At 35.9% G+C, this 25,917-nt stretch overlaps 1 protein-coding gene across 1 annotated transcript in view; it reads right to left on the bottom strand.

Annotated features, from left to right (window-relative positions):
• The window catches only part of TMEM260 (transmembrane protein 260), a 58,675-nt gene extending 34,019 nt beyond the window's left edge, over positions 1-24,656 (bottom strand). The window contains exons 1-4 of the mRNA XM_036261786.1: positions 24,597-24,656; positions 23,719-23,870; positions 3,149-3,326; positions 1,820-1,933 (exon numbers count right to left, since the gene is read on the bottom strand). Coding sequence (XP_036117679.1) covers positions 1,820-1,933; positions 3,149-3,202 — 168 coding nt within the window. The 5' untranslated portion in view covers positions 3,203-3,326; positions 23,719-23,870; positions 24,597-24,656. The remainder of the gene's footprint in view (positions 1-1,819; positions 1,934-3,148; positions 3,327-23,718; positions 23,871-24,596) is intronic.
• Positions 24,657-25,917: the final 1,261 nt, after the last annotated feature.

Below are 25,917 nucleotides of genomic sequence, written 5' to 3'. Positions count from 1 at the left end.
AGGGAAGTAGATGAATGTAGTCAAAGGATACAAACTTCTATTTATAATATTTGAGAGATCTTAAAAGTTCTGAACACACGCATACACACAAAACTGTAACTATGTGAGGTAATAAAGCTGTTGACTAACCTTACTGTAATCATTTTGCAATATGTACATATATTAAATAATCACATTGTACACTTTAAACGTGCATAATATGTCAATTATATGTCAATAAAGCTGGAAACAATAAAAAGAAGCCTGGCTAAATGACCGATACCAGGATGTCAATGCATCCCCATCTGTGGACCCATCAATTCACAATAAAAATATTTGGGCCTCCCGAAGTTTTTGCTGAATTGTATTTTTTAATGTTATATCTTCAAGTATTTTATCAGGAGCTGATATAATACAAAACCATATGAAGAACTTCCTGTGTACTCTGTAAGGCCTGCATTGCAGTGCCTATTACACTGCTTACTATCCACTACATAAGGTCCGATATGACTGACTTCACAAAATTCAGTTCCTAGAAAAAGTTCATCTTTCCTGTCAATTATGTGGGTTTTTTTTTTAGTTTTTGTTTTTAATCCTCACCCAAGGACTTTTTTGCATTTGTCTTGAGGGAGAGAAAGAGGAAGAGAGAGAGAGAGAGAGAGAGAGAGAGAGAGAGAGAGAAAGAAACATCAACGTGAGAGAGACACATGGTGTGGCTGCCACCCACACAACCCCAACCAGGGCCGGCAACAAACTGCAAATGAGGTACGTACCCTTACTGGGAACTGAACCCAGGACTCTCTGGTCCATGGGCCGATGCTCTAACTGCGGAACCAAACTGGCCAGGGCTCAATTCTGTTCTTTTGTACTTATTTCTATCACATAATAAGAATTTTGTAACTCCATATTTGTAACTCTTTTTGCTTTGTTGCCAAGAAGCTAAGAAAATATATTCAAGTACAGTAAATATAATTATCTAAAGCTTTGATATAATTATTTCCCTATTTCTATATAATAATTTTATTATATGTGTTTTTCTAATATAATTCTGATGATAGCTGGGTATATGTGATAAACATGCCTGAGGTATAATGAACAAACAAACAGTAAATTAAGTAAAATTACTCCAGCACTGGCTTTGTACATCGACTGTTGTAACCTCTGGGACGAAGACAGACAGAATAAAGAGCTTCTATCTTTCCAAGGACTTGTGTCTATCCCAGTTCCCTACCTTCTCTTTACCTCATCTCCTATGGCCTAACACAGTAATTTTCCTATACTGCTTTGTAACACTATTTAAATTCATAATCATTTTTTCCTTTCAGACAAAAACTATAATAATCATTTTTATTCTAGGGAGATCTAAGAAAACAGAACTGTTATTTGCCAGAGATTTTGTTATTTATTTCACAGTAGCAGCGATGGTGTCTGTTTTGTTGACAGCTGGGTCTCTAGCACCCAGAACAGCATCTGGTATACAGCAGCCCTCAATGAACCGCTGGATGAATGAATGAACTATTACTAATACACTATCTTTTGTCTTAGAATGTATAATACAACAATTAAGAGATTTTGCTATTGTTGTTTTCAGTTCTTTTAGCCTATTTTCATCAAGGTGCTATTCAAAATCCATAAGAAAATTATGAAATAGGCCATATGTCACGATAACTGTAATAATTTTTGTAAATCCTGTTTTTTCATTGTTGTTAGGGCCTAAGGTGATATATGCAACATATAAAACAAAACAAAACAAAATTAAAGCCCCATGATGCCATATATGTTATAGTGGGCTTAAATAAAATATTATGAATTTTCAGTTCTACAAAATTCAAAAACCTACCTTCTCTTTTAAAAGCCGAAAGAGAATCCATGGTATTATGCATGAAACATAGAGTACTATTGTGTGCTGATTACATAAGCTAAGGCCACAGCAGAAAGCACCAATTTTAGCTATCTGAAAATAAATGAAAGAAAAACAAACAAAAAACACCAAGTTAAATATTCACCTCAAACTCTAAGTAAGCACAATAGTAAAAAGCTGTTCTTTATATTAAAACCAGGCATACCACAGGTCAGGTTAAAAACCATCACTTTGTTGCAAGTGGTCATACTTTACTAGTCATTGATATTTATCATCATTATTTTTTATTAATATTTTTCTTCTCATCAAATCACTGCAGTTTGACCTTAAACAACTATCTTCAAACTAAATTTCAGAAAGTCCTATATAATGACTAGATTAAGTCCTAACAGTAATAATAGGATATAGTGTAATTCTTATTTGAGTGAAATCTGTACCAAAATTCAGCAATTATTTGCTTTACCTTTTTCTCCAGTTAGATTAAATAAATGAAACATAACACTACTTATTTAGAACGTGATTATCACTGGGTTGTGTTTTTACTTTTTTTGAACATGTGTTCTCTTCATAATCAGAAAAAAAGTTTATTTTTAACAAACAAACAAACAAAAAACTCTGATAGCATCACAGACCCGTTTACGGAAACGCGATAAACCATAATGGTGTTTTGTTTCTGTATTTTCTAATGACACACGTTGCCTACACTAAGATGATTTGTCGCTTTCCGATGCGTAGACTGCAAGTTCTTAGAAGACAGGCTTCCTTTGAGTTTCAGATTATCTTGATGATAGTGTGGGTCTTGGAATTTATTATTATCTCTTCTGAACTACTTCATTTTTACACTTGATAATCTCCTTTTAAAAAATTCAAATTTGATCCTTTTTTGTAATTAGGAATAAGTCAATGTACCATAATGACATACAATTTAAAGTGGTCAATCTAGAGCTTAGCATCTTATGATCACACACACACACACACACACACACACACACACACACACACACACAATGGTGGAATTAACCAACAAGCCTATCTTTCCCACAGGACTCAAAGGAGACTTCAGAATCCCCTCATTCTCCAAAAAAAACTTTTGAACTCCAAGGGGGGAAGAAAAAATCCCATGTTTTATAAAGGCTCTCATGGTTCACAGTAAAAGACCTGAGAATATTTTCTTTCTCAACATGCCTAGATTACCTTGACAGTAATCAGAAACAGATAAACAGTATCTAAACCAAAGTTAAAAAGAAATACAGCATCTATCTAAAAATTAAAACAAAAAGTGATTTCCCTTTGATCAAAATAGGTTACCTTTGATCTTTCTTTTGCCGTTGCTGCCTCCTCAAAATGTACAGTAAGAGCCATAAGCAGCCCCACAAACAGATTGTTTAAGCTAAAAACCTCTGCTGCAATGGACCACTGCCATGTTAGACGAGAAAATGAAAACACCCCCGCAGCAAGGATTCCTCCCGCATATGAGCCAGAAAGCCTGCAAATACAGATAACATGAAATCTTCTTTCCCAACAAAAAGAACCGACTTTATTTTCCTTTTTATAAACTGTAGTGGCAGAAATTATGACAGTCACCCAGCACTATCCCAACACAGTACATGGTTAATACATCCCTTCATGTAATAATATTTTCAAAAGATTTTAATTAGGAAGTCCAAATATTAACCTATTAAGAAGAAAATGAACAAACCTGCTTGGTGTCCTGTGGATGAAATGAGGTTCAGTTCTCAGACGTAACCTCCAGGATTCAAGCCAGTTCAGAAAGCCTGAAGAGGTAGTAGCTCAAGTGATAATAAACCTGTGTCATTTTTCTTGCTATACCCACAAAGAATGGTGGTCTGGTTAACACTGAAATACGTTTAATTGTAAAAAGTAATGAAATGGCAAAATATCTGTTCAGGAACCCTCATTCTCACTTTCTGGGGATGTTTGGATCTACACACTCTCTACACTCATCTCCCAACATATGGCAAAGTATGTTTGGTCACAATATTTGGTGACTTTAAGATCTTAGCTAAGTTTTAGTTTCTGATGACTTCTTCACACAGAGTTGAAGTTAAAATTTATATATTTGCCCGGTCGGTATGGCTCAGTGGTTGAGCTTCAACCCATGCACCAAAAGGTTGCTGGTTCAATTCCCGGCCAGGGCACATGCCCAGGTTGGAGGCCAAATCCCCAGTGGGGGGCATGCAGGAGGCAGCCAATCGATGTTCTCTCTCATCGATGTTTCTATCTCTCTCCCGCTCCCTTCCTCTCTCTCTAAAAATCAATAAAGAAAAAATAAATGCAGTAAAATAAAAATGATATATTTTTTAAAAGAGAAACAAAGATGGGACATTTTTTTAATTAATTTTTTTTTATAGATGTCCCTCCTTTTCCCCCACAATGATACCCTCCTCCCCACTTCCTGCTCCCCTACCTTCACTGCACTTTTGTCGGTGTCCATTGGCTATGCATATAGGCATATAAGTTCTTTGGTTTCTCTTCCTACCCTGCCCATCCCTATGAGGTTTGTCAGTGTGTTCCCTACTTCCATGTCTCTGGATCTTTGTTCATTATATTCCACAAATAAGTGAGATCATGTGATACTTATCTTTCTCTGATTGGCTTATTTTGCTTAGCATAATACTCTCCAGGTCCCTCCATGTCCTCTCAAAGGGTAAGAGATCTTTCTTTCTTACAGCTGCATAGTGTTCCATTGTGTATATGTACCAGAGCTTCCTCATCCACTCATCTACTGATGGACACTTGGGCTGTTTCCAGATATTAGCGATTGTAAATAGAGCTGCTATGAACATAGGGGTACATATATTCTTTCTGATTGGTGTTTCAGGCTTCTTAGGATATATTCCTAGAAGTAAAATCATTGGCTCAAATGGCAATTCAATTTTTAATTTTTTGAGGAAACACCATAGTGTTTTCCATAGTGGCTGCACCAGTCTGCATTCCCACCAGCAGTGTACTAGAGTCCCCTTTTCTCCACACCCTCGCCAGCACTTGTTTGATGATCTGTTGATGGCAGCCATTCTGGCAGATGTGAGGTGATACCTCATAGTCATTCTAATTTGTAGAGGATGGAAATTTTAATAAAACACACAAAAAAATCAATTAAATGCTAGTCTTAGAAACAAATTTCTAATCCCTCCCCCCCAAATGCCAACAAGAACCACACATTTCAAATCAGTCAGGAATCCAGATCTTAATTCAGAGGTATGATTTGAGACTGGTTTTATGGTTGAATGTACTAGCGCATATCAACCCAAACAACGTCCTAGTTCACTATAAACCTAAAGCTATGGAAATTAAAGCTATTACAAATATCTACGTCTAACAAGTGTTATGAAATTCAGCAAGGATTACTGTATCTAATACTTGTGATATTATATGGCCCCATATCATTACTTTTTAACTGTATTGTATTATATCAAAAGTTATGGAGTAATTCTATGATTCTTAATCAACCATTATAGGGAAAAAGTTATAATAAAAATATTAATTTCATCAAACCTGTTTTTCTTTGAGTTTCTCTTTGTAATTTATTTGTTCTTTCCTTTATAAAAATCATCAGTTTCTTATTTCATCAGAGTCCCCCATTCTCCCAGTTATCCTGATTCAACCCACTAAAATCATTGCTTTCTTCCAAATTCCTTTCAATTTGTATTCTTATGGCCTCTGACTCAGTTATTTTAATAGTTTTCTCACTTTTCTTGTTTTTCAATCTACTCTGAAATATAACATCAGATTAAACGTCCTAAATATACTCTTCGTGACTACCTAGCCCCCTCAGGACTCGTCACTGCATGTAGGATACATTTAAAAAGTCAGCCTGAAGTCCAGGCTCCCAGTAAACCGAACCCCGCCCACCTAGCCACGAATTACCATGATTTTCTCCACAGCTAGTCAGGCTTCTCAGAATTCCCTAATGAAACAGGCCTATTCTCAGTGCAACACCTTTGCTCCTGCCCTGCCGGACTTGATGTCCTCCCCGCTCCTTTCTATCTATTCAAACTCTACTCTCTTCTCAACTTCTTCAATCCGCAGGTTTCTCGCCCATCTCTGAACGTCTATAGCATTCAATGTCTGTAGCCATTATTTTGACACTGCTTTTGAGATGTAAACTACTTCACTTATATCTAGCCCCAGGCAGAGAAAGGACACTTAGTGAAACGAGAGAATGAACTAATCTTAAAGTATTAGTAATATTTTAAAAGAAGCTTCTACAATTCATCTGTCAATGTTACTTTGGAAAGTCAGCATAAGATACAGATTCCTCCCTCTACTTAAACATCCATTAGCATCTTGGGAGAAATGGCTGATTTCAGGGCTGGGGTAACTCAAGTACAAAATGAATCTTTAAGAAAAAAGAAAAAAAAAAAAAGAATCTAAAACACTTTGTGCCAGAAAGTAAGGAAGTGCTCACACAGAGATCTGACGAAAGGACACAGGAGCCAGCGTAAAGGGGCCCTCACTGGCCAAACTGGGGACTATACAAGCACTAAAATAATTATAGTAATAGACTGTAAACCAATGAATAAATAAGTATCTAGAAATATGTACTGATACAAATAAATGGGGGAGAAGGGAAAGTCCATAGAGTGCCAACTAATAACTATAAGAAATAATGGAATTAGAAATCACCATTTGATAACCATAATAATAATAATAATCAATGGATACTAAACTAGTGGGTCAAGTTGGGGTTGTTTTTGTTTTGTTGTTGCTTTTTGTTTGTTTGTTTTTTAAAACCTCACTTGAGGATGTTTTTTCATTTATCTTCAGATAGAGGGGGAGAGAGAGAGAGAAACATCAATGTGAGAGAGACACACCAATTGGTTGACTCCCACATGACCCCAACCAGGACCAGGGACCAAACTGCAACTGATGTACGTGCCCTACACCAGAACTGAACCCGCGACTCTTTGGTCCGCAGGCCAATGCTTTAATTGTTGAGCCAAACCAGCCAGGACAAACTCATGGGTCAAGTTTTGCAGTAACAGAAATATGTGCATAGTCTAAAGGTATCTCTCTATAAACAGATTAATTACAAAGAGAAAAACAGTAACTTTATAGTGGTAAACACCATCTTATCCACATGATCAAAGTCAACAGCCCAGTGATGGGACAAACAAATATCATATGCTTCCTGATCTCTTCAAAGAAAAGAATACAACAGTGCATCTGTGATATTCTTGCCAAAAATGCATTACCTGAGTCTAAACATGAGGAAACAAACAAACTCAAATTGAAGGACATTCTACAAAATAATTGCCCTGTATGTATCAAAAAATGTCACGGTCTTAAAAGACCAAAAAATTCATGAGGAACTGTTCTAGACTAAGGAGAATAAAGAGATATGACAGTAGAATAAAACGCACAATCTGGGATTTTCTTCTGCTATAAAGCACATTATTGGGACAATTGGCAAAATCTGAATCAAGTCTATAGATTAGACAATAATGTTGTATCAGTGATAATGTCCTGATTTTGAAAACTGCACTGTGGATACGTTAAAAAAGAAAAAAATGTTCTTGTTTGTAAGAACCATATCCTGAAGCAGTTAAGAGTAAACGGGTACATGACTGCAGCTTACTCTTTAAAGGTTAAAAAACCAACCGAACAATACACATAGAATCAAGGACAAAGCAAATGTGGTAAAATAGTAACATCTTGGGGAATCTGGGTGACGGTTATATAAAGATGGAGCTGTTCCTACCACTTCTCTATAAATCTGATATTATGTCAAAATAAACCATAGAACTTATATGCATATATGCACAACCAGTGGACAGAGACAATAGTTTGGGGAAAGCAGGAGGTGGGTGGGAGTGAGGAGGAGGAGGTCAATGGGGGAAAAGAAGTGGGACATCTGCAATACTTTCAACAATAAAAAAAAAGTTAAAAAAAGAAATCAACAAATTCCTGCTAACATTTATTTTTTTGTCTGCATGTCTAGGTATTGTTCTAGGTGCATACCTTCTATAAATTCATTTAATTTTTAACCATAATCCCACAAATAGATGCTATTTATCTCTTTTCAAATGAAGAAACTGAGGCCCAGAGAGGCAGAATCATTTTTCCAAGGTCCTATGGCAATTAAGTGGCAGAACCAGGATTCAAACTGTTAGTCTATTTAGTGCCATTATATTATGGGGTAAAAGATGGTAATTTTAGTTTTAATGTCAAATAATTTACTCTATATTAATGATATACTATATTTTTATTTGGTTAAGTATGTACCCCCTGGAGTGAATAGAAATTTTGCAACTATTAGAATTGTGTTGATTTCTCTCTCTCTCTCTTTTTTTTTATCCTCACCCAAGAACATTTTTGCATTTATCTTCAGATAGAGCAGGAGGGAGGAAGAGAGAGAGAGAGAGAGAAACATCAATGTGAGAGAGACACATAAAATGGTTGCCACCCACAGGACCCCAACTAGGGCCGGGGACAAACTGCAACTGAGGTACGTGCCTTAGTGGGAACTGAACCCGGGTCTCTGGTCCATAGGCCAATGCTCTAACCACGGAGCCAAACTGGCCAGGGCTATTTCTCTTTTATCAAACAACACACTATCAGTTTGAATTGTGTTCAGCATCTCTCAAGACTGGTTTTAACCTTCCTCCCACCCCCACCCCTCCAGAAAGGGCAATTAGTCAAAGTTTAAAGCCATCATTTAATTAAAGAGAACTGCAAAGAGATGACAGCCCTGATACAGTCTGAATGCTCAGGAAGAAAACTCAAGACTCATTAATCTACAATGATTTTTAACAGGTTATTATGCTCAGGAAGACATCCTAAAGTGTTTGAATTGTTGACATTAATTATTGGAATTAACAGCCTTTTCAAATATTTCGTAAGGTTTTCAAAATTGAAGAGAGTAAGGTAAAATGATCAACTTCAGTGATAAGATGTATCCAGTCACCTTAGCCTATTCCAGTTAGTTATATACATTAGCATTTTATTAAAGACTAATTCTACATCAGCAAGGTCTATAATCTAAATCTCCACCCACCCCCCAGGCCAAGGTCAGAATGGTTTGCAAAGAACAATCTATAGATTCTTACACCCGATTTTCCTTGGTATTAGAGAAATGATTTGTTAGGCTGCTGAGTAAGGTTATAGAAGAGAGGTAACTGATTATAAAACCAGTAATGGAAATCAAACCTATAATCTTGATGTTTTTAGCATCTCAAATGAGCTTGCTTAGAAATCCCACTAAGTCTTACAGAGATTTGGGCTGTAAAGACAAAAGGGTATTCTTTTGTTGTTTTAAAATTGTCTACTCAACGTCTAAAATCCCTTTCTATGCTTGAGGGATGCCCTGCTTATGAGGCATAGCTTCTCCCATCATACATGCTGAAAATATAAATAATTTTTCAGTTTCCCTTCCAGCTAAAGCATGGGTGTGTGACCTGGGCTCTGTCTATCAGAAACACCCACTCCATTCTTTGAATTGGACACTGCTGAGTCAAAGAAGCAGGGATGGGGACAGATACACTCAGACATGGCTGGTAGTACCTCCAGATCATTTTCATAGAAAATGATGGCAGCACTTTCAGGGGCAATGTTCAGAATGCAGTTCATTTGGCAGTATGAGCTGGGGTGTCAGTGCCCAGAGGCAACAGCCAGTGGTGGTTTCACTAGACCATACCTGCCTAGGACTCTGGATGTTTCAGGCTCACAGCCTGGTAATCCAGCCCTCCCAGAAATTCCCTGGGCTCTCCAACTTTCTTTTCTTTTTTTCTCTCAGTCCTTGATTTGAATGTTTCCTTTTTTAAAAAAATAATTTTTCTCTATTGATTTGAGAGAGAGAGAAGTGAGAGGGAGAGAGAGAGGCATCAATGAGAGAGAACATTGACTGGCCACCTCCTGCATGCCCCCTACTGGGGATCAGGCCCACAACCTGGGCAAGTGCCCTGACTGGGAATAGAACCGGCGACCTCTTGGTGCAGGGGTCGACACTCAACTACTGGGCCACACGAGCTGGGCTGAATATTTCATTTTGTAAAAAGACAGCTCTATTAAGACAATTCATATGCTATATAATTCATCCATTTAATGTATATAATCAAAGGTTTTTAGCATATTTTATAAATCAAACTGTGAATGTCTCAAAATGCACTTATTTGAACACACTTCCTTTAATACTTTGCTTTATGCTAAGATTCAGAATTCGTCAACATTTACTAACTAGGTAACATGTGTAGCCTAGTGGATTAGGAAAAGCAGAGATACCCTGAGACATCTCAAACTCTGCGAGCTACAGAGGGATGCATGCCAAAGACTTGTGGGCAGCACTCATGTTCAGTCGTGGCTGGAGACAGCAGAGATGTGGACGTGGAGTGGCAGCATCGGTCTGCATGGCTGAGGACAAGTCAGCAGCAGCCTGGGCCAGGGTTAGGGGCTTCACTAGGTAGGTAAGTCAGAACGACGAGAGGGAAAGGGAGCTAAAGTAATGAAGCATGGTGCCTACACTGGATGGGGAAGGGAGTAAAGTCACAGGGGGCAGATGGAGGAGACAAAAAGAATGAGCAAAGGGTTCTTGGTCTCAGTTAAATGGAAGGCAAGTGTAGGGCTATCAAGGACATAAGTGGACCGAAAGCTGAAGTCATGCAGGCAGTGGAAAGCAGGTTGGGGAAGGGAACATCAAATTGTTGAACGATGCAACAGCCCTGTTAAACAAGACTTGACTCTACTGTTGAAAGTAGCTTGTGATAGGAAAAAAAAGAAGTTTAATAAAGCTGTTCTCAAAATCTTAAAATTTTCATTAAAACTAAGTAGTGTCCTGAAACCACACATGAATAAATCTTCAGGATGAGTGCAGTATAGGAAGACAGGTGTGTGGCCCAGGGCCGTGACATCACATGCATGCTAACAAGGACATGTGATGCTCCATGCCAGTGCATTGCAAGCTGAGTCTGTGCCTTGCTGACAAGTCAAAAAATGATGTCAATGGTGGTAAGAATGAGGACTTTGGAGAAGCTCTTCAGTTCATTCACTGACTCTAGGTAGGCAGTCCCATTGCGTTGTTCAAGGCATATTGCATCATCTCAGCGTGCTTCCTCTCACCTTACCGAGACCAGTGACTAGAGAGGAAGCTGATGTCAAGATGCTTTCATAAAGGTAAGTTTCAGGGTCATAGCTAGGCACACACAGTCCACATCTGCAGCCTGTACCCTCTGTGCTCACCCTAGCACTCTACTGATACTGCTCTTGCTGAGGTCCCCAATGACCATCTGCCACATACAACAAGCTTTCAGGGCCTCTGCTGTGTTGATCACTCCCCCAGCCACACTCCACTGAGTTGACATCTGGGACCTCACATCTCTCTGGTTTTTCTTCTGTGTTTCCTCCATATGGCTCCTCTTCTTGCATGAACTCCTTTAAAGCCAGTGTTTCCCAAGATTTCATTCTCAGGCAATTGTTCTCACTCTACTTACTCTGCCTAGGTGGCTTTATCTACTGTCCTGATGTCAACTGCCAGCTACAAACTGAAGAGTCTCCAGCACTGCCTCTCCGTTAATTTAGGACTTAGATATCTCTGACCGACTGCTGTACATCTTACTACAAAGCCACTCCAACTCTGGATAACCCAGAGAACCTCAAAGTCAAGAAGTGCAAAATTAATTTCTCATCCTCTTTCTTAAAATGGCTCCTGCTCTCATGTTCTCTTAGTGATTTTCACTGTCTACCTACTTATCTAAGAGACGAGACCTAGGAGTCACCATCAAAGTTCCCTCCCTCTCTTCTCTCCCTGTTGACTATATCACATCCTGCCAATTTTACTTCATAAACATGTAAAAAAGGTTTCTCCATCCACTTTTCTCCATCCATACCACCACTGCCCTATTTCAGCTATTATCACCTCAGGCTCACACCAACGCAACAGCTTTGTACACTGGCTGCCTCCAATCCTAGGCCCATCACTGCCACCAGAGGGAGGGATCTAAAACACATCCGATCGTGTATTTTTCTGCCTCTACCCCTTTAAAGACTCCTCTTTGACTATAAAACACAAGTTCCTCATCAAGATACACAAGGTCTTTTAGGATCTGATCTCAGCCCACCTGTAGCTCCATTTTTTTTATATAACCCACCTCAAACTTTGTATTTTGGCAACGTTAAATGACTTGTCAGTCCCTGAACTTACACGCTGTTTCTCTCCATTTCTGGGTTTCTTTGCACATGAGGTTCTTTGTATCTGTAACTACTTTTCCTTCATTCAGGCAATTCCCACTGATTGTTTCCAACTCAGCATAAGCATCACCTTTCCAAGTGTTTCTTACTTTTGCTAAGACTCGGGGAGTTGCTCCTTTTCCAGATTCTCATTAAATGGGTACCGAATAGACAGATTTTTCTATATTTCTAAATAAATACAACCCTGAAAAACAGTAATGTTTAACTGTAACTTAATCAAAACATAGTAAAGAAACCACATTTGAGGAACTTAAAATTTTCTAAATAATGTATTACAAAACCAACAGAATTATTTTGGGGCCTCTGATACCAGGATAGTCATGTCAGCATATTAATACATTTTTTAAATTAAAAGTATATCTCACTTTACGTGTGTGTGTGTGTGTGTGTCCCTAGGAAAGCTATTTGATTTTTTAAAACAAAATGCTTTCGCCCTGGCTGGTTGGGCTCAGCGGTTAGAGCATCGGCCAATGGACCAGAAAGGACCGCGTTCGGTTCCCACTAAGGGTGCGTACCTTGGTTGCAGTTTGTCCCCGGCCCTGGTGGGGGTTGTGTGGGTGGCAACCACTCGATGTGTCTCTCATATCATGTTTCCCTCTTTCTCTCTCTCTTTCTCCCTCTCTCCCTCCCACTCTATCTCAAGATAAATGCAAAAAAACACCAAAAACAAAAACAAAAAAAAAACAACCCTTAAAAAACAAAAAACTAAATGCTTTCCCACCTATATATACATTTATTTCAGTTGTACTTTATCATTAGTCTTCAATGCTCTCTAAATAGCAATAGTTTCTAATTACTTCAACCTAAGTCAAACTATTTCCAACTAATGCTTTACAAATTTACTTATGCCATTATTTAGAAATTAATCTTTAACTGCAAAAAATGAAAAGATGTGTTGGTACTGGAATACATTTTGTTTCTTTTGAGATCCACGTCCTTTATTGCTGCTATCCTTTACTGTTATAAAAGTAAATAAATGAATTAGGGAAAAATTCAAGGATTCATTTTTTAACATTAATTTTTTAAAAAAATTAAGTGATTTTCATATGGCTATATCTTACAGATACTAAGGAATAATCATTTCAGCATTTTGTACTATAATTCAAGTGTTGAAATATTCTTTCAGCAACAGTATAGAAATAATTTACTTAAAAAGCATTTTTCATATATGATTTATACCTTGTCTATAATATAAATATTTCAAAGAGAATAATAAATCAAATACAGAAGGTTCACATTACTCATACTGCTTTTCACATACTGATGTGTAAAGGAAATCCTTATATTTTCTTAGAATTTTATATTTTAAACAAAGTACCTCAGAATTTCCATCTTATACCTTATTGAACCAAATATCAATGAACCTTCCCTGTCAGTAAGCCACTGTGAATTTGAGATAGAAAAATACATTCCTGGCCAGTGTGGCTCAGTGGTTGAGTATCAACCCATGCACCAAGAGGTCACCGGTTCGGTTCCCGGTCAGGGCACATGCCCAGGTTGTTGGCCCGATACCCAGTGGGGGGCATACAGGAGGTGGCCAATCAATGTTCTCTCTCATCAATGTTTCTATCTCTCTCCCTCTCCCTTCCCTTCTCTCTAAAATCAATAAAGAAATAAAAAGAAAAAGACATTAAATGTGCAGAAGACTTACCTAAGTGATGCTGCAAAAACCACTTTGAAAATGTCTGAGACGAATCTAGTCTTAAATTTGTTGAGCAAATGAGGTAATGGAGTAAGCACTTTTTAAATGTATTCATTTGTGAGTTTTTTAAAAAGGTATAAATCCTATGAATCTACAAAATTCCTACAGCTTCCAATTAATCCATTGTCTGTTTTGACTGCTGGGGCCTTTGTTATTTTATGAGTCAATTATGATCTCTCTCAATGAAGGGTGCCCTGGAGTGAATGATTAAACAAGTTAGCTATAATCTAATTCTTTGGGGGAATAATTCTAACCGGAATACACACCCTACAGAATTTGTATTTTCCTGAAAAGGCTACCACATCTATTTATAACATTCTTTGTGAGAGTTAAATTGTATGAGTGAAACACTATTCATAAATCTACTGCATATCATACTGTTAAATGAATTGGAAGTACAAATTTCTGGCTAAGTAATCTTTCTTTTAGAAATATATGGAAGGAATGTCCAATCTCACATTATTATTATTATTGTTATTGTTGTTAATCCTCACCTAAAGATATTTCTCTGTTGATTTGTAGAGTGAGTGGAAAAGAGGGAGGTAGGAAGGGAGGGGGAGAGAGAAGGAGAGAGAAACATTGATGTGAGAGAGGCACATTGACTGGGTGCCTCCCACACGACTCTGACCAGGGCGAGAAATCATACCTGCAACCTAGGTATGTGCCCTTGACAGCAATTGAACCTGCGACGCTCTAACCACTGAGAAAACTAGCCAGGGCTCACATTATTATTTAAACATGAGTTTAAAATGAAGTTGCTGTCTGAGCCCACAAAATGAGCTGTTTGGTATGCTCCATAAAGTCAAATGTACAGATGGACTCTGCATATGTGCCCCCCCCAAATAAGACAAACAACTGTCATCTACCCAGAGACTAAGTCTGATGAGGTTTTTTTGTTTTTCCAATTAAAAATGACAATCAGCCCGGCTGGTGAGGCTCTGTTGGTTGAACACCGTCCCATGCCCCAACAGGTAGGTCACCAGTGTGATTTCCAGTCAGGGCACATGGTTGGGTTTCGGGCTCAATCCTCAGTAGGGGGCATGCAGGAGGCAGCCAATCAATGTTTCTCTCTCATTGATGTTTCTATCTCTCCCTCTCCCTTCCTTTCTCTCCAAAATGAACAAAAACATATATTTTTAAAAAAATGATGTAATCAGAAATACCACTGTGTTTTTACTTGACAATCCAGGAGTCAATTTTCATTTTATTGTTTTAAATATATATGCTTAATTATTCTATTTTTAAAAGCCACCAAGGAATTAATAAGTTTCTTTAATTACACTCAATGTATAGAGTGGCATCTTAAAATTAAAATACATTCATTTTTCTACTGAAATTAATGAAACTACTTCAACAAAACTGGAGAAAAAGAAGAAAACTTCAAATGAGATTGTGAATAAAATGAAGTATTTTCACCAGAATTCACTACTAAATTGCCAAATAGTCTAAACTATTTTCTTTTTTTAATTTAATTTTTTATTAATTTATTTTTGTTACAGATGTTTCTCCTTTTTCCCCCATTGACACCCTCCTCCCGATCCCACCCCGCCCCACCGCCCCATCCCCAGCATTGTTATCTATGTCCATAGTTACGCATAAACTATTAAGAACACCTTATGATAAATTGATATAAGGTGAGAAAAAATGTTTTCTATTCTCAATGGAATTATCATAGAACCTCACAGAAGGTCAAAAGAGATGTTTCTTCAACTGAAATACATATTTTTTTAGAATCTAACCTGACTTATAGAGATAACATCTAATGAGGCTATATGAAAATCACACTTCAAACACCATTACTATGATTATTATTATTATTTTTTATCCTCACTGGAGGACATTTTTCCATTTTTTGTTCAGATAGAGTTGGGAGGGAGAGAGAGAGAGAGAAACATCGACGTGAAAGGGACACATCGAGTGACTGCCACCCGCACAACCCAACCAGGGCCGGGGACAAACTGCAACCGAGGTACGTGCCCTTAGTAGGAACCAAACCCGGGTCTCTCTGGACCGCAGGCCAACACTCTAACCGCTGAGCCAAACCGGCCAGGGCACTATGATTATTTTAATAACACAACTATTATATTGTAAAAGATAGTCACATGTCAATACTAACAATCAAAATCAAATTTTTATATCATTACAGAGGTATGCTCAATTTTCAAGGTCTCATATTAACAGAGTAAATCAATGATATGAATGATTCAAAATATCAAATAATTTAAATTTATTAAAATATCTTTTATTTTATCAAAATAAATTTATTTTATGTTACACATTTTATTTCTTTATTAAATATTTATTTTTTAAAATATATTTTGCAGTATATCTGCTGTAAATGCATCTACCTAATTGCTTACTTGGGTTGACACTAAAATCGTGTAGTTCACGTTCTAAGACAGCAAATAGCCAATGAGGAAAGATACACCAAGAGCATGATAGCTGGTATGGGAGGGTGACTAAGTATTTAACATTTCACCCAGGTAATGTATATAACAGAGATTCTCCACGGGTGGGTGGGGATGGGGGTAAGGAATATGTGATGCTATTAAGAGCATCTTAACAAACGTGAAGCTCAGAATTCTACGAGTAAACATAACTACCTCTCTTCAGTCCACAAAATCCATGAGGCCTAGATAAGATTCCTTATAGAGGTACTGATTGTGCAATAGTTTTCTCACTGGTGGAATACTATTCATCTGTTGACACAACGGATGAATCAGGAGGTTACAATTTACAGCATTGACAGAGGTTTGCTATTGATGATAAGGTATATTTTTCTTTCCATGACACGGTATTTGATTTTCATGTGTAGTCACATGTTTGTCTAACCCTTCATCAAAAGGCAAATAACAGAAACCTGAAACTCTTTCAGAACACACATTTGACGTGCTTCATAAAATCCATGAATGTATTTGTCTTCGGTGTTACTTGCATGCAAAGAACCCAACATGGAGAGTGCACTACCCTCCTTCTACTCGGAAAACTCCTTGAAGAAGTGGATTCAGTAGAAAGGCCACAATGCAGCATCTGGGCACTACTGTCAATGAAATTACTCTTAGTGTCATCTCATACTGACGACTAAAAAAATGTAATGGATTACACTGTGGTAAAGCAAGATACAATTAATAGCAAATCTACCTCCTCCATCCTCCCAAGTTCTTATCTTTCTGGGTTTTGTTCATGAAAATGATATAAATGGTATCTTCTGGCTCATTCACATAATCAATACCCAGATATTTATCTCCTTAGTGTTCCTGGGGAATGGTCAAACTGGGAAGCTAAGCTACTGAACAGAGAGGAGCACTGCTGAACCTTCTCTCTTGGTGGCAGTTACCTCGACCCTCAATAAACACGTACTGAGTATCTAATATGTGCCAGGTACTTTGTAGGCAAATTATAGTCAGTGGTCATATAGAGGGCAGAAGAATCTAAATTTTTCCTTTTCATTTTCAAGTTTAGATCTAATGAACGTAAATCAATAATTTAGGATCTAATGAACATAAATCAATAATTTGGTATATCACAGTTATATCTATCTCTGAAGTCACCACCACTACACTGAAAACATTTTTAAAACATTTCCATCTTTAAACAGTTTGCAAATAAGTCCTCTCTTCTACATTTTATAAAAATTTACTTTCACTCCAGATAAAATCCTACCAAGGTTTATTCTATTTCATGAGATTCAATCAAAAGGAAAAGAACTGTTCTACCCTGAATTTTCAGCTACATGAATATCAATCACCAGTACACTAAAAGGAAAAGTATAAAGTATTATTCCTGATTTTAAACCACTAAATAAAATAGGGGGTAAACATTTAAAAGCTTTCAAAATAGGAAAAAAGCACCATTGAAATGGAGGGAATAAGATTATGAATAGCTCCCATAAATAAAATGTAATCACACAATTTCCATTACAAGTAAGATTTATGCATCAACCAATAAATGAGAAAGCTATTCACAGGTTAGAACAATTCATTTCATTATATCCCATCAACTTATACCTGAATATCTAAAAGAAAAACACTGGACTGGGCTTTATAGAAATCACCATCATTTACTTTACATTTTACGTTTTCGTGGTATGTCAAATAACCTGCACGGCGGGAGACATTATCTTCTGAAGCACAGCCTAGTTTAAAGTAACTCCCAAATTACAGATTTTCATCAATATTGTTTGAAATGTTTAAAAACACACAAGACCTCAATATTAGCTTGTTACTCACTTTTGATAGTGTATTCTGTATTCAGTAGCAAAATCAAACTTGGCTGGAAGTACATTCTAGTCTATTATTCTCAAAGGCACTGGCCAAGACACCACATTGTCTTTTTAAACTCAAAACTTAGAAAACGCTGCATAATTTTTGAAATGTTAAGATCCTAACAGTGTATGAAGCAAACTTAAAAGATTGAAATAACAAAAATCAACAAAATGAGGGTGTTAAACTACTTTCATTAGCAACCATAAACAACTTAATAAACAATAGAAAATGAGTATTAAGTAGTCTTGTTATGCAAAGTTATGAAGTATATCTTAACACTTCAAATCATTAAGCCTGTTTTCTATTTCTATGGCTTTGAAACGCAGCAAATCTATAGGCGCTGTAATTTTATTTGTAGTTTTTAGAACTATATGCATTTATTATTATAGCCATAATGACTGATGACTAGTTCCAGTGGCAAAATCTCGGCAGGAAACAGATTTAGCAATTTAAATGTTTTATAAGTTTTTGTAATTGAGGAAACTTTTCATAATCTGACATTTGTTAAAACCACTTATTAGAAATTATGCAGCACAGTAGCTGTGGAAATATGAGCTGGCTTCACAATTATAAAGTCAGCCTATGTAGGCCTTCCCTATTGTACAGAGTGGCATAAACCCCACGGCGGCCTATCAGCTAACTGGCAGGCAGGGGGCTGCTCTATTCAAAGTGAGAGATACAAGCTGCAGGGCAAAAACCTGGCAGCTCCCATCTGACCCCACAATCCCCTACTGGTGACAGCTCCAAGCTCCATGGCAAATTAGGCCTTCTCATATTACAATTGGAGAAGACAGATTCCATTAGCAGTATCTGAAATTGAGTGGAGAGCTGCACTGTTATCAGACTTGACTCATAAGCACTGCTATTAATCAGAGCTATGATAGCATTTATATATTTCAAGCTATCTGCTGCCGCTGTGATATTCTGCTACAAAGGGTTGATGGGACTTAGGAAAGTGAACAATAGAGCTTTCTGGGAAAAGCAGAGTAAATCAAGAAAGTCTATGACTTCCGCACATTCTGAAGGGATTGTGGTTTACATAAATTTTCTCCCAATTGGAGATTGAGCTCTTCCTCATCTTACACATGGGATTTAGTTGTCACTCAATGGTAACAGCTGTGAAAAGGTGAAGCGGCCCACCGCTCAGAATATTGCCTTCGCTTTTAAAGCAATTAACCCATGAACAGGAGGATACCTGGTGATATCAAAGGGATTAGGCCAGGCAGTGCATTATTAACATTTCCTTGAACTAATTCTAACTCTGACTAGCTGTCAGAAAAGACTCTACAGTCTTAAAAAAGAGTCTATGCCCTGCTTTTCTCCCTTCAAAATGAAGTGCTGCTATTTGAGCCAAATATGTCCCTCTACTTATAAGAAAATGCAAATGAATCAAGCTCTTAATATACTTAACCAGTCTGAGTCAATGCAATTTTAATACAAGTATGAGAGAAATATATGATCAATTAACGAGGGATCAAGGCAGATATTCTCCTGAATGGAAATTAATGCTCCAGTACTTTTCATTCTTCTTCAACTACAAAAACTTGGTGACTATTTGTTACTTATGCATAGTTACCTCCGAAATTAGAGAGAACTTCATATTATTCTCTATGGCAATAATCTAAAACACTCTTTGAGTTGGGAAATCCAAATGTCCCTTAAGCAGGAGATTCTACATTCTCTAAGGTATGGCATTTTCTATTCTTTATTGAATAGAATCTTAGCTGAAGCTGTAAGAATAGCAGACACAGTGCCCAGAATCAGGTGTTCCTTTTCCAAAAGTTTAATCAACTTTTAGCAGCAGCATATGTTTAGATATAACTTACACAAAATTAAATACCCCATAAATAAAATACTGGCACAAAACAATCCTCCAGAAGATATTTAAATATTACTGAAGTTGGTTGCAGGTTCTTTGTAGTAAACCGCTATAGTTTTACTATACCTTTAATTATTATTAATATTCATATATTTTAGGTAACCTGCTTGACATTCAGCGATCTGATTTCTTTATGTACACTGTTAATGGCCTTAGAAAGTTTGTTTATGTTCCTAAAACAGTGCCTTTTAGAAAAAATATTTGAAAACCTGCTTATTTAATAGTTTTTCTTTAAAATAAGCACTGAATTTTTATTATAAAAACTAAAACAAGTTTACTTTCGATTCACATGGGTGCTCAACAAATATTGCTGAATGAATCCTTCTATAGTTCCATTTGGCCCCTAACAGTTAGAAAAGGATATGCTGACTCTCAAGCCTGTTGTGACTACACTCCCTGCCTTGTAGCAACCAAAATAAATGATACAAGACGGCCCTCATCTGAAATCATAAACAATTTAAATCTTCCCTGAGGTAAAGAATTTTTATACAATGCTATCAACTCCATTCCCTTTTAGTGATATCAGAACGTATGAAATGTAAGCACACTGATGTTTAATGATAGTGTTTTCAGTATTCCTTCCTTATTCTGTCTATAGGACCTAGTTTAATGTTTCTTAGAAAATGAGTTTGAAATTCAAGTACAAAGCAATGCTAAGTGGTGTTCATATTTGTGATCTACATTATCTATAACTTGTTTTATTTTGCATTAATGGGATTTGTGAATTTCAAATATAACGCTTTAAATATCATATTATCAAACTAAAAAATCACTTACTTTAATAGCCTTAAAAGAGAAAATCCTAGTTCCTATAAAACACTAATTGTATTACAGTCTTAAATGCACAGATGTACACATTAATAAAATGAATACTACTTCATATAAATTAAATGTACTAGATTAAACTCCCTTAACATAATACATGCTTAAAAATACCCCTGAAGGGGACAATACATAAATAAATACATACAGAAACAACTGGCACAATCTTACTATTTTTCATTCAAGAAACTACAGTGATACAGATAGTTTGCAATGTGCTGTTTTACTCATATGCTTTCTACATTAGGGCAAAGCAAATATATAAATGAGTTCTTGCCAACCATTAGAAAAGAATAACAAAAATGCAGTGTTAATGACATATTACTGCTTTTAAAAGCAAGAGAAAGATGTAAGAAAGGCAAAAATTACATAGTAATTGGAAACAACGAATAAATTGTTCTTTCAATCTAAGTCGTGTTTACTTAAAAAAATGGAGCTTTTTACATCAACACATTTAAACAGAAATTTGCTTTTGAAATACAATCTTTGTTTAAAAGGTACAGAAGGTCTTTATGTCCACCCCAAGAGCTAAATATAGTGAATGCTATGTGAACAATTACCTGAAAAAAACCCTAAACCTGTTAAAAGAATTAATTTACTGCACACCAGTCAGCATTAATCCCACATGTACAGTAATGTTCTCTTAAGTGATGGGGGAAAGAAAGAATAAAATGGTTTCCTGGATCAAAACTCTTCAACATTCAACGACAAAACAGAATGATGATTTGGTATGTAAATGAATAAAATAGTGAAACGTCTCCTAAACAAATCCTGATAAAGGAGTCAACCTGTAAAGGAATACATTTACTGTATGCCGGGACTGGAAAAAAGCCGTCATGTAATGGCTGTGCAAAAACTGTGTCCTGCTGTTGGGTTTATATTCACAGAAGAAAGGTTTTAAAGGTTAAGTTCAGGTCATACAACAAATGAAATTGTAACAAGCCAGCTGACATTGTATAATGTCTTCTTCCACTCAATCAATAGGCTACTGTTAGTCCTATTACCATAGAGATGGCTTGCTCTTTCCTGAAGGGTGTCTATTGTTTGACAAAACAGATTTGCCACTTGAACTAGGTTGTTCCCAAAGGACGTGTACCTTGTCAATTATTTGTATTCAAAATAATGAAGTATTTTCATATTAAAATGTAAGAGATAATATTGTTAGATTCCTTTTCTGAAAAGAAAGCAACTTTTCCAAAGTACTATATTACTAAAACAACTCAAATATCCAGTTTAGTCATATTAAGAGTTTATTTAAAACATGTATCAGCAAGTATATAAATTTATCATGAAGACTGTATATTTAAAGAAAATGGTTACAGACTAGTGTACTAATCTAAAACCCATTGTAGTCAATCATAATTAATAAATGCATTTTAAAATATGAAAACTCAAAGGGAAATTATTGTCCAAAGGTATTTGGATTCTATAAAGATAAAGATTTTTATATATAATTTTTACACTGGTTTTCATGTGGAATGGCATCAACAATATACTGAAAAACAAGGAAAAGTTTTATAAAACACATAGCTTTATTTGCATAAAAGCTATTTATATCCACACAGCATTTAAATAAATGTATGTTGTAAAAATGATCTTCTATAACACAGATGAACTATCTAAATACAAATATTAATTTTCTTTAAATGTCTTTGTTTTAAATGTATTGTGACAATTAATAACTCACACATTCAATATAGAACAGGTAGGTCTAAATTTCAAACTAAATATTTAAAAATAAAAAAGATCAGTTTTCCTAACAGAAATAATGACAGATTCTTAATTATAAAAGACTCAGAAGGAACAAGTCTAATAAAGATTATTTTAATCATTTAGAAAAAGAAAATATTCATAATATTCATAATACAAATCAATCCAAACAGAAATGTTACTTTAAATATTTCATGATTAAAAATTTGGCTATCACAGAAAATCTGTAAGACTGAATTAGACACAAATTAAATTATATAGATAAAAATTTAGTCAATAATCAACAATTATAATATCTGAATCTGAAAGCTTTCTACAAATAGATTTAAAAGTATAAAGTCAAAATTATGTCAAATTTTAGCTTACTATAAATAATTAAAAGAGAATTTAGAATAGAATATAGCTTAAGGGCAATAGTATGACTAATGCAAATAAAAACTGGCCTCCAAAACGACATTTGAAATTATGTCTACTCAAATTATACTCTATTTACATACAAAAGTTATTTGTTTTATAATCAAACCTGTAATAGTTTTTGACAGAAGTGTTTTAATTTGGCTTCCCCTTTGCAGGAAGTATAATTTGTATTTTTCATTCTAATCCTCTTAGGCACAGGTTAGACTGAGTTAAGAATGAAAGAAACAGAAATAGCAATGGCAAATTAGTTTACCAATATCCTAAACTAATGACCCATTTTTAAAAAGCAGGGTAGCCTACAAACTATGAAAGCCTTCCATCAATGAAATAAATGGAGTCTAATTTGCCTATTTTCCCTACAGCTATAATGGAGCAAAGTGAAACCTTACTAAAACCACATCCCAAATTGATTTCTTTAGTTAATAGCCTCATTTTAAAAAGTATACAACATGTGCATATTTAAATACAATAGAGTTAGGTATTAGCTCTGAACCTGATAGGCAGCTGCCCATCAGCTATACTGTGAGTGATTAAAGGATATTTACCATTTATCGGAAGATGGACTTCATATTGTTGAATTAAACTGGCCCATCTTCATTTTCATAAAATGACAAACCTTATTAGTTCTGCCTAAGCAGAGAATTGTGAAAATGAACTGGTGACATTTTCACGCCATTGTATGAAGCAGAACCACTGTGGAATCATTTAAGGGGTCAAATGCATATGAAATCACTGTAAATTAAGAAAGTGAAATCGCCTGAGTGATACTGGAAAACCATCTAACAACAACAAAAATCACTTCTTAATGTATGTACTTGGGCTATAAGAAAATTATATCTCCAATTAGTCAAAACAAATTTTAACTAATCAACTACTTTACCTGAAAACGGTGGAAAAAAGTAATGATGCAGCTACTGCTCCAAATAAGCCACACAGAAGATTGACTCGGTAGGCAATGGAACCAAAAGGAAATAGTATAATTGCCAGTTTAGCCACCAGAGTGAACAAAGGATAGCCAGGAGGATGGGCAACCTACGGGAAAATTCCAAACAGTTAGGTTTTCATCTAGTAAACGGAGGGTCACACTGGCTTTAATTGAAAAGTAACCCTTTCCTCGGGCAAGTATAAAGATTAAGAGCCAATGACTAACTGTTTAAATAGTGGTTTTCCATTGTGATCTTTTTGTGCCAATACAAACAAATATTTTCTTCAGTGGATTTGGCAGCGTCTATCACATGGTGTGTCGCCTAGAGAAAGGGTGACATATTTCATTGTTGAATCTTAAGCAGTTTGTTCTCTGGGTTCACAGTACATTAGGGTCATTTAAAAGGCTATTGGAAAAAAAGCAGGTTCTGAAATATCGTACTGGTTAGAAAGTTGAAAGACCACACTGCTATCGGATTACCACCATGCTGACAGTCCTAAGGTCTTGCCTAAAGGGATCATGCACCATAATAAAGTTTATTAAATAATAAACTTATTAAAACTGTTAACCCGATTTATTTTATTCTCCACAGCTTATACAAAATTTGGGGTGATAATAAGCCAGCTACTGTATATATAGTAAAGGCTTTGCTTTATAATTTAGTTTAATTGGATTTAAAACTTAAAGTAAATTGTCACGTACTGTACTTATAAGTTACTAAAAACTGGGGTTTAAAAATAAATTAATCTACTTTATTCCATGCTTAATTAAACTTTCTTAATTCCTAAAACTGTTAATGAGAGCATTGATTAAACAATAAAACTAATACTTACTCCAAGCTCATGTGCGGCTGTGATCAGTTCCCCTGTGAAAAAATAATGTAAAACCAATAATGACTATTAGAAAATGACACTCCTCCAAAGTTTTCAAAATCCAAATGCTTGCATTGGGGTTTTGCATTAATTTGACTGGATAAAACTGTAAATCTGCAGAGATTTAACAGCATGAATAGTCTAAGAATATTTTTTACCTTAGGTCTTATTGAACAAACTATCTTTGGTAGCTTTTAATAATTGGTCAGTAAAAATATAAGTGAATTCTATTTTTACAAAAATGCTTATTTTCTCTCCTGAAAGTTTTATACACTTGGAAATATATATTTTTTTAAATTCTTACTGAGGATTAGTGTAATATGCTGTATTATCCCTCAAGAGTTTAGTACAAAACTGTCCAAAGTTGTAACCTTATGAAATGTAGAATGTGCACAAATCTGAGGTTTGGACACTTCAAAAAGTGTCCCATACTGCCCCAGACTTGACATTTGAATACCTTCCCTACATTAATTAGGTTGGGTACCTTTCAACAATTTCCAAGTGTTTATTCACTCCAGGTTCTTTTGGTAAACTCCAACTACCATGACATATATTTTTTAAACCATTAAACTATTTACATAGCCCTTTACAGTTCCCTGCCATTAATTATTTCTAAAATTGTAATGCATTAATTCAATACCTGTTTTGTTAATATTTTAAGTATCCAGAGCACAGGGACTATTTTTGACTCATCCCTGTACACCGTAGTACAGTAAATGTAAGAAATCAATCAATTTATGAAAGTTATTATTATCTATTAGGCAACGCATTAATGTCCATTTTCTATTCTTCAATGAATATCAATCCTCTTAATTTTTACTGATTGTCCTAGCCACAATGTAGACCTTTACCCTGTCTGGCCTGGACTACAGCAACAGCACTGACCAATCTTCTGCTTCATCTTCACACTGAAATCACTTAATGTCAGCCCACACCCACTTCCCCAACCCATCAAAAAGGCTAGATCATATCCCTCACCTAAAATTTCTCAATGGCCACTCTCTGCTTACTCAATGAAGTCCAGATTCCTCCACACAACATCAAGCCCTCTATGGCTTCAAGTTCCCTTTGTAAGGGTTATAGCCATGAAACCCACACTCACTTCAGTGAAATCTGATTACCCAGATTTGTTCCTCTGGAATGGTCCCCTTTTTGTGCCTCTCATTACTCATTTTCTCATCCAATATTCTCTCCTAAACCCTTCAAGGCCCAGTTCAATTTCTACCTTCTCAGTGACACATTTCCTCACATATATCCCCTCCCCAACTAATTCGCCTCAGAA

This window comes from Molossus molossus, unplaced genomic scaffold, assembly GCF_014108415.1.
Source record: "Molossus molossus isolate mMolMol1 unplaced genomic scaffold, mMolMol1.p scaffold_m16_p_1, whole genome shotgun sequence".
NCBI lineage: Eukaryota > Metazoa > Chordata > Mammalia > Chiroptera > Molossidae > Molossus > Molossus molossus.
The sequence above is the reverse complement of the archived record's forward strand: the minus strand, read 5'-3'. Positions and strand labels throughout refer to the sequence as shown.